This window comes from Octopus bimaculoides, chromosome 11 (assembly GCF_001194135.2).
Source record: "Octopus bimaculoides isolate UCB-OBI-ISO-001 chromosome 11, ASM119413v2, whole genome shotgun sequence".
In the NCBI taxonomy this organism is placed as follows: domain Eukaryota; kingdom Metazoa; phylum Mollusca; class Cephalopoda; order Octopoda; family Octopodidae; genus Octopus; species Octopus bimaculoides.
Window position 1 is genome coordinate 39,497,779 of NC_068991.1, and position 18,343 is coordinate 39,516,121.

General features: G+C 36.5%; 1 protein-coding gene across 2 annotated transcripts in view; it reads right to left on the reverse strand.

The window, feature by feature from the left end:
- The window catches only part of LOC106869437 (CCA tRNA nucleotidyltransferase 1, mitochondrial), a 66,224-nt gene that overhangs the window by 30,825 nt on the left and 17,056 nt on the right, over positions 1 to 18,343 (reverse strand). For both annotated transcript variants that reach the window (XM_014915185.2, XM_014915184.2), the window contains exon 3: positions 11,768 to 11,897. In XM_014915185.2, coding sequence (XP_014770671.1) covers positions 11,768 to 11,897 — 130 coding nt within the window. The remainder of the gene's footprint in view (positions 1 to 11,767; positions 11,898 to 18,343) is intronic.

An 18,343-nucleotide genomic window follows, 5' to 3' on the forward strand; every position in this document is an offset into this window, starting at 1 on the left:
ACAACCTCACCAAATCAAAGAGAGCCTTGCTGAACAATTGGAGGTGGTGGAGCCCACTATTATACATGTAGTGCATGAAGACATCTTGTAAAGTTTTATGAGATTAGGAGAGCAGGTTCATGTCTGGTAAAACACAGAACTGTGTACTCTGTTCAAAATGTTTGATTGATAGCTCAAGCACTCAAAGGAACCCATCATGCCTAGATTCTTTTCTGATGGGAAGTTTGACCAAGAAGCTCGACAGGAGAAATAAATTGTTATGTGTTGAGCCCATAGAGGTACATTTCTGAAGTTTCTAGAGATCATGAGCAATAAGGTGATGACATTGTCCCAAATAGCCACTTTTCTGTTGGCTATTTGGATCAATGTCATCACCAGCATTGAGGTGCTGGACACAGTGTTCAAGCCCTGGATTAAGGAGGTGGCCCAAGAAAAACTATATATATTCCAGTAAAACTTTGCTTCCTCCCATATGGTCCTCACAACTCATGAGTGGTTTGTCAACAATTTCTATGACCACGTGAACCCTAACATGTGTTCTCCTTAGCTCTAAAGACTTGAAGCCCCTGGACAACTTCATCTAAAACATCATTGAGAGGGACAACAAACATCAGTTCTATGATGGCCATAGAGGATGTGATGAGCAACATGAATGAAAACCACCTCCACATAGCTATTTCATGATAGCACTGAGGATGTTATTGAGGCAATGAGACCAGTTTCTGTCGTAATCTGTTTCTATAAAATATCTAGTGGAATGTGCATACTATTTTTCTAAAAACATCTTGCTTTTTTTTAGTACAGTATATGTTTGTTTCAATAAATTTATTTCAGTTTCAGTTATGTACTGCACACTGTAAAAGGCCCATTTATCAGTTCACATGATTTGTCTTTCACAATAACATACTTAGTCTGAATAGCAACAGTTCAGTTTTCATTGAACAAAAGAGATTTATAACAGGGTAGCTTTTCTTGGGCCACCTCCTTAATCCAGGGCTTGAACACTGTGTCCAGCACCTCAATGCTGGTGATGGCATTAACCCAAATACCCAGCAGAAAGAAGTGGGGTGGAATTATACAGCCCCAGTTTACAAGGAGAAAGGAAGGATAAGGAATGTAATAAATCATAGAAGAGGTATGTAAGACAGAAGCTCTGGGGAGATAGAAGACATTAAAATGAGAAAAGTAAAGGGAGAGTGGTACTGTGGAGATATGACAGATTACATTGTGAAAGCTTAGTGTACAGTAACACCATGGAAATAGAACAGATTACAATGGGGAAGGTAGAGGAGCTGTAGCCCCAAGGAGTTATAAGAGTACAGTGACAAAATTAGGAGAATAGTATCACTGTGGAGATGTAACTGATTCTTTGTTATATCTTCTCAGTTATATTATCCTACCTTCATTATTACAATCTGCTATAACTCCACACTGACAACGTTAATTTGTTAATGACCACAATGGTAATGTCCTTCAGAAACCTTTGTCAGTGTAATCTCTTATGTCTTCTTATATTTCTCATAGTAAACACCACAGTGTTATGTTGCTGTCTGATTATATAGACAAATACAGGAGTGCATTAGCAGTGTGTGTGTGTGTGTGTGTGTGTGTGTGCGCACGTGCGTGTAGAATATCACAGATTATGATGAAAAAGGTACAATAGTGGCACAGTAATGGGAAAGGTAGGACTGTTATGCTATAAACATCTCACAAACATTCAGCAATAAAGTGTTGGGCAATGACCATTTATATATCAGATAAAATGTAAAATGCTTGTTCAATATAGCATGTATAAAAAGTCACTTTAAGAGAGAAACTTTTAAGGGTCTCTTCCACTTATGTTGTAATCTAGCTTGTCTTCTCAACAAACAAAATACTAACTTCTCACCAGATCTCTCTCTCTTTCTCACACACTCACACATACATTAGAAGATGAGTTTTTAGATGATAATAGTTTCACAATTCATATTAATAGTTTTCTATTTCCCTATAACACTAATATCTTTACCTCCCTGTAAATATGAAAGTTTAATACTCTTAGTACACCAAGTATTTTTCTAAGGGCTAAGGGCTCTTTCACTGCCAAAGTCCTGATTCCATTCCTTGTAACAGTAGTAGTGTTTCATCTTGTATCATGGAATCTCAAAACAGGACATTGCCAACAGTGCATGGATCTGATGTTCCACAAAAGGAGAAGGACTGTCAAACAGATTAGGAGAGTAGTAGCAATGGGAAGATGTAAGAATTTATGATGAAAAAGGGAACACAGAAGGAGCTATAAAAGACTAAACAAAAAAATTAGGAAGACACAGGCATGGCTGTGGTAGGGAGCTTGCTTGCCAACCACATGGTTCCAGGTTTGTGTGTGTGTGTCTTTGTTCCCCCCCACTGCTTGACAAACAGTGTTGGTGTGTTTATGTCCCTGTAAATTAGTGGTTCAGCAAAAGACACTGAGAGAATATGTACCAGGCTTAAAAAAAAATGTACAGGGATCAATTCATTTGACTAATAGTTCTTGAAGGCAGTGTCCCAGCATGGCTGCAGTCTATTGACTGAAACAAGCAAAAGACAAAAGATAAAAGATCAGACAGTAGTACGTGAAACTATAAAATATTACAGGAGAGAGAGAGATTAGCAATGTGGAGATAAGTCATGTTATGGATGCTCACCTTCTAATGGAGTTGTAGGGGCACCATTGTGACATACTGTACACCAATTTTTTTCCATTTGCTACAGTTGTATGTGAGGAGTATGGGTTCCTGCTAATGGTTTGCCTGTCCTTTCCTTGGTATTGCCTATGTCTTTTCCTCTATCTGCCTCTCCTTTTCTCTTCCCTACCATGGTTCCTTAATTGTTTAGCATTTAAACTGGCCATATCTGGCCAAAAATTCAACTCATTTTATGTACAAACTAACCATATCCAGCTTCTCACACATATTATACAATACCATTCTAAAAATCAACAATTACATCATCAAAATCTCAAAGTTACAAGATAATGCATGATTAACTAAAAATAATGTGAGTAAATAAGGAATACATTTAACAGTGTAATCTGATTGCTAAAGAGTTAAAGAATGGTTTTTGCAAGACCACTGAATCTTGTAAAATGCTATACCATCTCAATTTTCTTTTCTTCACTGATTTTAGAAGGTCCTTATGAGAGGCTCTGTGATGCTAGATGATGTCTTGAATCCAATAATTTGTGGTTGAAGTATATGATGACTAAGATGTTGCAGTAGCATCTCATTTCCATTGTCTGTATCTTCCTCTGAATCTCTGCTGTGAGAGTCCATGTCTCCCATGCATACAGGAAAATGGTAAGTATCAATGCATGCAGGGAAAGTGTAATTTTACTATTCAGTGATGTTCTTACCTTTCCATATTGGTTTGAGTTTGGTGAATGTAGTCATTGTCTATGCAGTTCTTGCAAGGATTTCAGGCCTTGATCTTTTACTTCCAGGTAGTTGAACTGCTACACTAACTAGTTTCTGTCCTAGTACAAGACATCTGTTGAGATGGCACCATGCCATAGATTTGGTTTTTCTTTTCTATCACTGACTTCTATTCTAAATTTGGTGGAAGCTGTATCAAAGTTCTAGACTAATTCATTCTGTTCATCTTCCAACTGATCCAACAACATCATCAGCAAATTTTAAATTTGTGATGTCTCCCCACTCTGATACTGACTACACCCACATAGTTTCCCAAAGTATTGATCATAATCAATTCCAGAAAGATGGTAAAAACAGTGGGCAAAAGGAAGCAGCTCTGATAGACTCCTGCAATGGCACGGAACCATTCTCCAACACTGTCTTGTATGTGTACTGCATTGGTTGCTTTATTGTTGTTCAATTTTACAAGTCAAATTCTGCCCCATGATGAACTTTTTCATTGTGGTGCATAGAGCACCATGTTGATCTTCATGATGAAAGACTTCTGTAAAGAGCTTCATGATGTCATCACTAAGACAGACAGGATATACTTATCAATCATACAGGATGACTGGAATGTGAAGGTAGGGAAGAATACCCAAGGTGACTGGGGGGAATTTCATTGGCCCCCTCATGTAATGACGTTTCAAATGAGAGGGAATTGCACCTACTGGAATTTGCTAGTTATAACAACATGATGCAGTCAAATACTGTTGGTAAGTACAAAGCATCCTATATATGGCATGCCCTCAACAGACCACACCAAAATAGACTAATTGTTTTAGTACAAAAATGGTTAAAAACCGATGTAAACAAATGAAAGACAAGAACATCTTCATGAACACAAGTAGGTGGTGACCGTGATTGAGTCATAATGAACTTCAAGGTGCTCTTGAAGAGAATCAAAAAGCCAAAAAATAGCTGGCTGAGATTCAGCTTTATAAAACTTAAAGACCCCTTGCTTTTTCTGAATGATTTAGTGGAAAATTTGCATCATTACTCCTCCACAAAGACCAACACTACATCGGCAATAAGTGAAGTTCTGAAGAAAAGCCATCACAAATCCAAACCACAAAATATTAGACATATATGACAAAAGGAACTAGAAGAGGATAAGAACACAGCAGAGGGGAAAACAAATATAAGACAATCAATCAATAAGGAAAATTATAAGGGAATAAAAGAAGCAAAACAAGGATAGTAACTGAACAACAACACCATCAACATCCTCCTCCTCCTCCTTTTTTAATGTTCATTTTTCATGCTGGCATGGATTGGACAGTCTGACTAGGGCTGACAAGCTAGGGAGCTGCACCAGGTTCCAGTCTGATTTGGCTTGGTTTCTACACCTGGATGCCCTTCCTAATGCCAACCACTTTACAGTGTGTGCTGGATGCTTTTTACATGTCACAGGCACAAGACTCTTGCAGGCCAATCCTCTTCATCAGGGTGAGCAGCCTTAACACTTCTGCTGTGGAGGACAGTTCTTTTTGAGTACAATGAGGTGCCAGATATCCCGATCCTTTGTCATCTTCTCTTAAAGGTTCAGTATCCTGAGGTCATCTTACAGTACTTTGTCACAATGTGAAGATATTGATGGTAGTGTTTCTAGTAACAACATGTAACTGGTTACAATGAGAAAGATAGGAAGTTAATAGTAATGGGAAGATATCAACAGATTACAGCTAGAAAAGTGTTAGTGTGGATGTGTTCTAGATTACAGCAAGAAAAAGAGAAGGACAGTAGCATTGAGGAGATTGATATCTTATAATAAAGAAAGGTAGAACAGCTGTTACAATGTAAATAATTCACAAAAGATGTAACAATAAATATTTTGACAAAAAGTATTTATGCAAAATATAAAGTGTAATATACAACTGAAGCTTTAGTATAGCATGTACTAAAAGTAAAGGATTTGGTCAGCACAAGCCAAACTTCTAATTCCTCGTACTGATAACAGTGCTGTTTCCAGGCTGCAAAACATAATTTCCTAATTCTTATGTTGAATTTTTATTATTTCTGTTAGTATACATCTGTTGATCTATAAAGTAGGACATAGTCAATGATGCATGGACTTGATATTCCATCAGAGAAGGACCTAATTTGTCAGCATGAGGAACTGTACAACCAATGAGTAATAATAGGGGTTAAAGAAATGACTAAAATTTTACCCTGTGGAGTAAAAATGCTTTTAACCCTTTAGTGTTTGGATTACTCTGTCAAATGTAATGCTTATTTATTCATACTGCTTTCAATTAATCATATCTTATCTCATAGCTTTGAGATTTCAATGATGTGATTACTTACTTTTAGATTAACATTGTAGGGTAGGTGTGAGAGGCAGGATCTGATTGGTTTGAACACAAAACAGGTAGAATATTTGGGCTGGATATGGCCAGTTTAAATGCTAAAGGGTTAATCTTATTTTAAATGTTTAAACTATTCATTCTAGAATCCCATTTGATGGTAGGAGATTCAGGGCTGTTTTGAAAGGTATGTAGTCAGTTTTCTGTTGCCAAGAACAAAAACTGTCATCATGAAATTGAAGAATGTCTAACGGGAAGACAGTAACATTGAATTGATATGGCAGATTACATTCATAACGATAGGACAGAAATACTGTGGTGATATAAGAGATTTACAGTGAAAAAAGTAGGAGGACAGTAGCACAATGAAGATATTAGAGATTTACAATGAGAAAGATAGGGAAACAGTAGCAGTGTGAAGATAGAACAGATTACAGAGTAATTTGTATCAAAGAAGACAGAGAGAGACATGTAAATGAGCTGATAAAATATCCGATATTTTGTCTGGTGACTCATGTGTCTGAATGTTGAAATCAATCTATATAGGTGAAGATTAATGGAAAGGTCATTCCAATAATAAAGAAAAGCAGGTCAAGAATGATGCTCTCAACAGTGTCAGAATTGATAAAGATCTTAATATAAAAGAGTGTTACAATTTGGCAACTACAATAATATAGCTAAGACATTTATATATCAATGATAGAATCTTCACTAATATTCTAATCAATATTGAGTCGATAGCATTTACATGGCAATATCAGGGACTTTTGTTAATGCATATATTGACTACAGGATAGAGTCTGTCATTCTGGGGAGTTAACTTACTCATGTTTAACCTACTAATGATGCTTAATTAGTCTGAACATAGTTTGTAGTGAGACAAATATCAATATTTAAATAAAGATTTCAGGAAGAGATAGAGAGTGAAGATAATAAACAAAAAACTATGGATGCTTGTCATATTTCTGAAATAAAGATAATTGTAGGTTGTTTTTCTTTATTTTATTGGTCAGTAAGGAGAGAAAACAGTGCCAATGACCTTTCTTTAGAACCTCTGAGATTGGTGGGAGGGAGGGGGAAAGAGAGAGGGGAGAAAGGTATTTTCAAACTGGACAACTGACCTGAATGCTGGCAACAGACTAGGCTCTACTAAAAGCACCCAAGGTGCTAGGTGGTGGTTGTGCTATATCAGGTGATGGATTAGTCCTACCACCCATGTAGGTAGAAGTGGAATTAGAACTCAGAAATGCAATGAGTCAGAACACATACCACAATGCTTCTGGCCAGACTGTGTTACAAGGCAAAAGGAAAAGTAAGATTAAGTGGGATTTAAAGTTAAACTGCAGGGAGCTGGAATAAATACTGAGGCATTCTGATGCTCTAACAACTCTGCCAATTTGTGGGTCTTATGGTAAATAAAATTCATTAACAAGATAAGATAATTAGCCAGATATTTTACAGTTAAACCACAACTGCAAAATTTTAGATTTACTAAAATATATCATATTTAGAATAAAATGCAGAAAAGCACAAACTTCAAATATATAGGTCATATTTTAATTATGCTCAACCACTATTTCATTGGCATAAAACCTCATTATTTATTTAATTATGTAATTAAGATACATAATTATTTGATAAATTTAAAAGTAATGTTTACCCAAATTGCTGGTGGTAAGGGGAAATGCACTGGAACATGCAACATGTCTCAGAATAGATTACTGTTTTTGACTTATTAAGGTAAAGGCGTACAGATTTAATTCATCTTTAGATTCTAATGAACCAGAAATTCTGTCACCCAGAATCATCATTATTGTCGTCATCGTCATCATCATTTAATGTTTGTTTTCCATGCTGGCATGGGTTGGACAGTTTGACAGGAGCCAGAGGACTGCTTTGACATGGTTTCCATGCTCTTCCTAATGCCAACCATTTTATAGAGTGTACTGAGTGCTTTTTTATATTGTATTGACACAAATAAGGTTACCAAATAACTCACAAGACAAGACCCCTCAACTGAGGGTGGGGGGGGCGTAGTATTGAGGGAGGTTTTATGTCAGGATAGAATTAGTTGTCTTGAATGTCTCTTTGAAAAGAGGATGACAAGACAAAAATTATGAAGTCAGAAGCTATTTGAAAACGATACCGTCATCATCATCATCATCATCGTTGTTGTTTAGCATGTGTTTTCCCTGCAGCTGGCCAGTTGGAAAGTTGTCCAGACTCTAATCATCTGTTTTAGTTTGGTTACAATGGCTGGATGCCCTTCCTAAAGCCAACCACTTTACTGAGTGTGCTGGGTGGTTTATATGTGGCACCAGCATGAGTGCATTTCACATGGCACCAACATGAGTGCATCTTAGGTGGCACTGGTATAAATGCATTTTACGTGACACCGGCACAAGTGCATTTTATGTGGCACCAGCATGAGTGTATTTTACATGACACCATTACAAGCACATAGCATGTGGTACTGGCACGAGTGCATGTTATGTGACACCAGCACAAGTGCATTGTACATGGCACTGGCACAAGTGTATACCATGTAACACTGGCATGAGTGCATGTGACGTGGCACCAAACCTTCACATAAATTATGTTGGGACTAAGCAATCATCAAAAAATAGTGTTAAGAGTGTAAAATAGCTGAAAGACAGACTTCAAGAAAAAATTATATATGTTAAATGGCAATACATTAAAAATAGCACAGATTTCCTCTAACAATATATCTTCAGATTCAACTTATTAAGCAGTCTGACAAAGCAAGTATACTTTATGATGGCTTATGATTTTCCTTTCAAGAGGGGTGGGGTGGGGGGAGAAAAAAAAGAAGGAATGAAGCCATTTTAAAGCTATATCCCAGACACCAATATTTCTGCAAGATTATGGTGGACAGCTTGAAAAGTAACTAAAAAATTAATCAATAAAACAATTACTGGATGTTTTTGTTAATAATAACCATTAAGTGGTTCATGAATTTTAATTAGAGCTGTAACGCTTCTTACAAAATTGTTTATCAACATGGAAATCATTAACTGTTATGTTAATTAACATGGGATAATTAACAGTTTTGTTTATTTATCAATGATAAAACTACAAACTCAGTTAATTTACATTTTTTTCTATTGGTTATGTCTGTAGATATGACTAATGAAAAATAGAAATAAGACTGTCATTTAGAAACATATTGTAGTGAGAAGCTCACACACATACACACAAATGCGCACACATAAACGCACATACATGCATGTATGCACACATGCCAGAGTCAATTTTGATACTCAAGTTACACATGATAGAAAATAACCATTTCCTAGATGCTTTATCTAGGATTAAAGAGACATATATTGAAACTGGAATTCCTTGGACTGTCTATGCTCAATAAGAAGGAGAACAATAGGAAAATAAGGAGAGGAAAAAGAATGTGAGATCATAGTAGTAGTAGTAGTGATGGCAAGAAAAGTAGCAGTAGTATTAATATTAGTAGTGATGAAGACAGTGATCTGGCAGAATCGTTAGCATGCTGGGGGAAAAATGCTAAGCAGCATTTTGTTCGTCTCTATGTTCTGAGTTCAAATTCTGCCAAGGTTGACTTTGCCTTTTATCCTTTCAGGGTCGATAAAATAAGTACTAGTTGAGTTCTGTGTTTGATTTAACCAGCTTAGTCTCTTCCCCAAAACTACTGGCCTTGTCCCAAAATTTGACACATAAAAAGCACCATTCGTGCATTGGGACTCATGGAGGAAATGTGGCCAATGCTAGTGTCATGTGACTGGCACCTGTGATGGTGGCATGTAAAAAGCATGGAGGCAATGTGGCTGATGTTGGTGGCATGTAAAAGCACCCATTACACTTTTGGAATGGTTGGTGTTAAGAAGGGCATCCTGCTGTAGAAGCCAAACCAAATCAGATTGAGTCTGATGCAGCCCCTCAGCTTACCACCCCTGGTCAAACCATCCAACCCATGCCAGCATGGACAACGGACGTTAAATGATGATGAATATTAAAAGTGATGGCAGTCTCAGTAATAGTAGCAGCACTAGTTAGAACTGGCATTAGAATAAATCTCAAGGGTTTAATATCATTATTTAAAGAACGATTTGTAACAGAGTAAGAGCTGTTTATTTCAAACTGGTTTGGCTCAACACTTTCATTTACTTTACATTAATTTTTCCTACTAGCATGGGTTAGAGGAATACATTATTGAGATATAGTATTACAACTGGATGTCTGTCTTGTCACTGACTGTTATCTGATTTTCTAGTTAAGAGATTTTTTTTTTTATTTCACCGGTTTGAAGGCATGAAGTGAGCAGACAATTTATTTACAGGTGGAGTGACAACAACAACAACACTGTCCATAGCTAATAACTTTTGTAAAGTGCAGATATAAACACAAACACACATGTATGCACATGTGCACACACATACAAATATGACAGGTTTCTTTCAGTTTCCATCTTCCAAATTCCCTCACAAGGCCTGAGGGTATTGTAGAAGGCTCTTGATCATGGTACTGCACAGTGTGAGTGATCCTTGTGTCAATACTAATTTTAAGAAATGAATCTTAGTTCAAATGTTAGAACCATAATTTTAGAGTGATCAGAATCAAAGTAAACATGCTGATTTCTATAAATATTCATTAGTTAAAGACAGCAGAGAAATTTTTGTGATGAATCTATATTTGTTGGTTACATGCTGGACTAAATGTTATGCAGCATTGAGTTTATCTTTCAAAGTTATGAGCTCAAATACTGCAAGGGTCGGGTCAACTGTATGATAAAATAAGTACCAGACATAAAATGATGAAGGTTGATTTTAGTTGATATTACTCGAGCTGGGAGAATTATTAAAGGCTTCGCAATATTTCTTCTGCTACTTTATGTTCCAAGTTCAAATTGCATCACGGTCAACTTTACCTTTCACTCTAAGGTGTTTGACTTCAGTATTATTTTTTATCGCATGTGTATCATGAGTTTATCATGTGTGCAGAACCCAATTTCAACCAACTATTTATATGATAATTTCTAGACAGTTCTTTCAGTGATAGTGTTATAAACAGCTATTTTTGGCATGATTAGCCAGAGAGAATTTGGACTTCACTCATTATGGTGCCCTGGTTAGATTCTTTCTCAAAGCTGTTTTCACAGCTTCGTACAACTTTCATTTACAGCCTCCTCCTACATGTATCTGTCACTGACACACTAACAATCCAAATACCATTGACCCCTTTTTTACTCTAAACCTAGGCTATTTTTATCTTTGCATTCAAGTTCTGTGAACTGGCAGAACTATTAAAGTATTTTTTTTCAACTCTTTACTTTCTGGATAAAAATCCTGCTGGGATCAACTCTGCTTTTCATCCCTCCAATGTTGATAAATTAAAGTACCAGTCAAGTACTAGAGTTGATGGTATCAACTAATGCACCCTGCCTCCAAAATGCTTGCCTTGTGCATCTGTATCATCAGCATCAATGTGGGTGGATTTTCCTAATAGTTATTTTCACAGTTCCATAACAACTCAGAGATGAGGAAGAATCATTGCCATACATTTTTGCCTCACTATGAAGATTTGTTTAACCATTAATTATCTGTAATGATTTTCAACACCTGTGAATATGATGTGCATATAATTTGGTACCGTCTGTATTTCAGACCTTGTATAAAATGTAGCAATAAATGTTGTATATACACTGACATCAAATCTTGTCATAACTCATGCTACAACCTCATTGGGAGTCTATAAACTAAAGTAACCAGTCATTTACTGGATCGATGTAATTAATCAATCCCCTCCCCTCACTATTGCAGGCTTTGAGTCTAAATCAGAAACCACTATTAGGGAAGAGAAACAGAGACACAGAGACCAGTGGCCAGGGAAGATATGATATCTGGTCTTATATTCAAACCTGTACCACTGAGTTCAATTTCTACCAAAGTCAGCTTTGCTTTTCATCTTTCCATAAAAGTACAACTATACAAACTTTCAAAAAATGTGACAAAAGAAATAATTGGTTTTATACTTTACCGAGAAACATTGCATTTATGGTGAGATCTCTTTTGTTAGCATCTTGCTGCCAATATGAATTAAGTTCTTGTGTAGCAGCTCCCTTGACAATTGCTGAATCTGTTCGAAGTGTAGAAATTTCAAAGTTTTCCTATAAACCATGAAATATAAATTGTTATAAATGTTATTGATTTGTTTATTCTCACTGACATTTAAATCTAATATTTACATGCACATATGTAAATGCATCCATACACATGATATATCTGTACATATATCAATAAATATGGCTACATGTGATAGGGATAGAAAACAAAACAATAGCTGGGGTTTTTTTTTCAACTCTATAAGCTCACAGATCCAACTAGGGAAGAATAAATGTAATAAACATTAATTATTTAGCATTGAAATATGGCTAATAATCTATATCTATAAACATCAATGTCTGTTTGTCTTGAAACAACATCATCATTTCCCAACAAATCTTTATCAAATTTTGCAGGGAGATCCATATGCAATCCAGAATTATGTATGAACAAAGCATCCCAAGTTTGAGGTCCCCTTAGGGCAAAATAGGGATAAATCAAGAAAAGTGAAAATTGTAGAGATACTGCAAACTGTAATAGAGTAGGAGTGATAGTGCAAAGCAGAGAAATGCCAGTTTGTCACATCAAAATGTGGTTTTTCTTTCTCTAATTGGTCTTTCAATAATCTCCCACATTGTCTCACACACACACTTATACACAAACACATATGGAAAGCTGTTGTCATCAAATTTTCATGTTCAAAAGTAATATCTTTGTAAAGTTAATACATGGTCTCAAATACCATGGGAGCAGAAAGTAATTTATTCTTTCATTGTCTCTCACTAAATTTGTTTCTGTTTCTAAAATATTCAGGATTCATATTCTACAAACCAAACTGTTAACTTATTTAATGTTTGAATATTTTACAAGCCTAATGGCTTAAACATGAAACAGGAAACATATTTTCTATCTGTCATGGAATTTGGAACCACAAACTAACTTTCTGAAAATGTGATTTCTTTTAAAGAGGAATTCTTCATAATGAATGTGTTCCAATATATAGTCTTTATAAGGCTGCAAGCTAGTAGAATGGTTAGCATGTCAGGCTAAATGCTTAGTGGCATGTTCTGAGTTTAAATTCCGTCATGGTTGACTTTATCTTTCATCCTTTCAGGGTTGATGAAATAAGTACCAGTTGGGTACTTGGGTCAATGTAATCAACTTACCCCTCCCTCTAAATTGCTGGCCTTTACCAAAATTTGAAATCATTATTTACATTCTTTGTATATTTTGTGTGAAATATAATTAGCTCATGGTATTGTTACACATACTGATGGAATATTTGATACTTGTGCTAAAAATACCATGGTCCACTCTCATTCTAGGACCTCAAAACAGTTGTTTGATATACCTGTGTAACAAACCATAAAGCTTGCCAGAGACAATGCAAACTGGAACAGTGTCTTGAGAAAAACAGTAGTTTTGTGTAGCTTGAAAGCAAGATGAAAGTTCCTTTGTTATCATTTTTATGCCTGTTCATCATCCAATTTTCAGCAACTTTGGCAAAATCATCAGTACAACATGATAAAAAAACATACTTTGTCAAGCACAAGAGTTAAAAAAAACCCATCTAGATTTAACCTCACTCATATACAGCCAAGCATAGATTTTCATTGAAAATACCCTACATTCTATGGCAGGTAAGGATTTTGATCAGGGTAAACCATCACCTCCAGAAGCACTGCAGTCACAAATCAGTTAAGAGTTTCCTCAGGTAACCAGCTATAACAATCAACAACTGGAATAGCAGGTCTACTAAAATGAATTACTCTTGGTTTGATACATAAAAAGCAATTAGTGACATCTGGTATGGGAGAAATTATTTTCCTTGATACTTATGATGGAACAGGTAAAACCTTTGATCAATCAAATTTTAATAAAATTTCATTCACTCAAGTAGATTGCTATTGTTGTATTGCAGTGGCCTCATTTGAAATTGCTGCAACTTTACTCACAGGGACAGGACTGCTTGTTCTGCTTTGAAACTGCCACTCAACATTGCACACAATAACAGTCTTGTATGCAATATTTACAAAGGATCAGGCAGCAAGCTGGCAGAATCATTAGCATACTAGGCAAAATGGTTTAGCAGCATTTTATCTGTCTTTACATTCTGAATAAAAATTCTGCCAAGGTCGATTTTGCTTTTCATCATTTCAGGGTCAGTAAAATAAGTACCAGTTGAGCATTGGGGGTTGATGTAATTGACTTACCCACTCCCCTGAAATTGCTGGCCCTGTGCCAAAATTTGTAATCAATATTTACAAAGGATCTGGACAAGCAGAGGTTGTGAAGTAAGCCAAACTGACAGTATGTGATGAGAGCATATTGTCTAAACGACTTGCACCTGAGGTTCTTGGTGGCACCTTAAAAGATCTCAGAGTTGACATGAACATCATGGGTGGAGTCACACAATCTTGTTCTCAGGCAATTTCAATCAAACACTGTCAGTCATCCCAAAAGTACACCTACAAATGAAACTGGGAGCACACCTCAAAGAAATTTATGTTTGAAGACTAGAGAAAAGTTTGTCTTTCTACCAACATGAGAGTTGCACTTGATAGAAATGTCACACCAGCCAAATTTGCTCAAATTTCATTTCACTTGAGGTCGTGAAGAGGGAGGGGGATGATCAGCTACCATGTGGCACTGAGAGCAGAGATGTAAAAAAAAAGAAAAAAAAAGAAGAAAAAAAAGAAACAAAAGAATACAAAGCAAAAGAACAAACAAAAACTGAAGAACAATCAACAAATCTCAAGAAATACTACTGAAAGTTTATTGTATTTATGATTCTCAAAGAATTATATAAACCATGAGAGGCTTTCTGAATGTGCAATCCCCAAAATAACTACCATATGAGTTAAATCATTTCAATTTGACAAAAATGTTTCTATTTATTTGGTACCTGTGTAATGCTGGGTATCTCTGACGGTAAATATACCTGAGGAAATATGAATAGATTAATAGTAGATAAGAAATGATATCTAGACATACTCTATAGGACAAAAGGCTAATTGCATAGGTAACATATAAGGAGGTTGTCTATCATGGTATATAATCCCATGACTTCCTCTTCGAAGGTAATAATTGGTGCCCAGTGGAGACAGAATTCCAAAGGGTCTGCCTTTCACCATTGATTTACTATTAGTTTATATGGACTGACATAGTTTAAAAGATAGTGCCAACCCATGAGACAAAATTTTCTTTCCCCAGTCACCCACTAAAACACAGGAAAGGGGCCAATCTGATACATCAACACATATGCACATCAATCCAAACTTGAACCATCATCTCCAATTAACATACATGTAAACCACAAAATTTAATCTTCTCTGAGACACACATTTCTCAATTCCTATCCCTAACCTATCCCTACTCTCCAGCCTACACATTTATAATCCAACTTAACTCAAGAATATGTTTGCAAGACATCCAGTAACTCTGACTGAAAACCTTTTTTGCACATCTTTTGGCCGTATTTGGCTCATGAGTTTGATTCCTGCCAGTGCATTATGTCCTTGAGCAAGACACTTTATTTCACATTGCTTCAGTCCACTCAGTTGGCAAAAATGAGTAGTACCTGTATTTCAAAGAGCCATCCTTATCACATTCTGTGTTATGCTGAATATCTCCCTGAGAGCTATGTTAAAGGTATGTATGTCAGTGGAGTGCTCAGTTACTTGCACATTAATTTCACAAGCAGTCTGCTTTGTCGATCAGATCAACTGAAACCCTCATCCTCATAACTGATGGAGTGCAAGTTTGCTTTTTTTCTGCTCATCATGCACTGAGGACATCTATTTACTCTCTACTTTCTCTAAACTTATCATCCTCAATGACTTTAATACATAAAAGCCTTCTTTACTCTCACATACCACCCACACTGATGTGGATGGCACATGCTGAATTCTTTGCCATTTCCAAACTGCATCATTTACAACCTCCTCATATTTGTATCTGTCACTGATACACTGATAATCCAAATGTCAATGATCCCTTTCTTACTCTAAACCCAGGCTATTTTTATCTTTGTATCCAAGTCCTGTGAGCTGGCAGACATCGTTAAAGTACTTTTTTAAAAACTCTTTACTTTCTGGATAAAAATCCTGCTGGGATCAACCTTGCGCTTCATCTCTCTGATGTTGATAAATTAAAGTACCAATCGAGTACTAGAGCCAATGGTATCAGCTAGTGCCCTACCTTCCAAAATGATAGCTTTGTGTTAAAACAATAATTATTTCTGCATTCATTGGATCAATCAATGCTCTTCCTACCACACAGCTTAACCTCATTTCTCATATAATCTGCTACTTCAAGTCAACTTGTCCAAGCTCCTGTGATAACAACCCTCGGAAGGAAACAGCTTACTCACCGATTCTTTTGAAGCAATGAAAAGAGTGAGAATCATTCCACTATCTTCAAACTGTAAGTTGTAAAAGTAACTCTTACTTTCATTCAACTCCTCTCTCTTTTTCTCTCTACAGCAATCTTTTTTAAGCATTGACTCAACAAAGTTGGCTACACCTGTCCAATTTTCTACACAATGGTACTGAACCCAAAACCATGAGGTTGGGGAAACAAACTTCTTAACCACACAGCCATGCCTTCAACAGATAGACTGTCAAATTGTTTCTCTGTGCAGACTCCATCTGCCTCTCATATCTTGAATCACTAGTTTTCTGATATACTGCTGCCTTGTTGCAGCAAGTACAGTTGGAGCTCTCTCTGATACACACTCTATCAACCCTGGAGCCTTTATGTGGTGGCTTGACCAGCTGAAAATAACACTCAACTGAAAACTGACACTTGACCAATTCTGTAACATGTATCTTTTACTTGTTTCAGTCATTAGACTGTGGTCATACTGGGGAACTGCTTTGAAGAATTTTTAGTTGAATGAATTGACTCCAGGACTTATTTTTTTAAAGCCAAGTACTTATTCTATTGGTCATTTTTACCAAACCACTAAGTTATGGGGACATAAACATACCAACACTGATTGTCAAGCAGTAGTGGGGGTCAAACACAAATACAAAGACACACACACATACACACTCATAATTGTCACTAATTGTGACTGAGGGTGCTGTTTATATTAATATATATTTAAATATATATATATATACAACAGGGTTCTTTCAACTTCCATTTCTGATATCCACTCACAATAGTAGAAGACACTTGCTCAAGGTGCCATACAGTAGGACTGAACCCAGAATCATGTGATAGGGAAGCAAACTTCTTACCACATAGCCATGCCTGCACCTATATGTTAAACAATCAATCAGAGATTGCCAGTCCTGTGATATAAGATAAAATGAAGAAAGAATTAGAAGAAAATAGATTTTTTCTCCAGGTCTCATGAAGAATCATTATTGAGAATGGTGGTGGGTGGGGTAGAAGGAAGGAAGGAGGTGAGTTGGTAAAGAAAATGAATAGATATCAATATTAGAAATATAGAACTGATTGGAGACTTATAAGTTGTAGGATGCCCAGCAGCTAAGTGACAAATTAGCTGCCTTAACCTAATGGAGAAATAAGGAGTCAATTATTGGTCATTTTGTGGCCAAAGATATCCACTAATTGGTGATTGATCAGGTCTATTGAGTTTGGGTATAAGGGAGAATTAGTGGGAAGGGGTTGCAATGCTGGCCCTTAAACCAAGATCTTCATTAAAGTGCAAATACTGATGAATTAGTCTGCTAGGAATTTACTGCCTACTCAACACCATTTGTCTAGATTAGTGGTGCAAGCAAGGCAATGTGGTTCAGAAGTTCACTTCCCACCATGTGGTTTTGGGTTCAGTCCTACTGCATGGTACCTTAAACAAGTATCTTTCTTTGGCCTTAGGTTGATCAAATCCTTGTGAGTGAATATGTTAGTCAGAAACTGAAAGAAGCCCATTGTACATACAAATGCATATATATATATATATATATATATATATATATATATATATATACATGTATATATGTGTATGTGTCTATTTGTTTACATCTGTGTGCTAGGACAGTTGCTGTGAGTGGTGCTGTATCATTTCTCCTGTCAATAACTTGTTTACTTGTTTCATGCCTCCATAGATGTATGGAATAAAAAATCTCTTACTTGAAAATCAATTAAAAGTTAGTGATAGGAAAAGTATCCAGCTATAGTACAATGCTTCAATATCATCATCATCATCATCATCGTTTAATGTCCGCTTTCCATGCTAGCATGGGCTGGACGATTTGACTGAGGACTGGTGAAACCAGATGGCTACACCAGGCTCCAATCTGATTTGGCAGAGTTTCTACAGCTGGATGCCCTTCCTAACGCCAATCACTCAGAGAGTGTAGTGGGTGCTTTTATGTGTCACCCGCACGAAGGCCAGTCAGGCGGCACTGGTAACGGCCACGCTCAAAATGGTGCATTCTATGTGCCACCTGCACAAGAGCTAGCCCAGGGGCACCGGCAACAATCTCGCTCGAAAAATTTCATGTGTCACTCGCACAAGAGCCAGCCCAGGGGCACC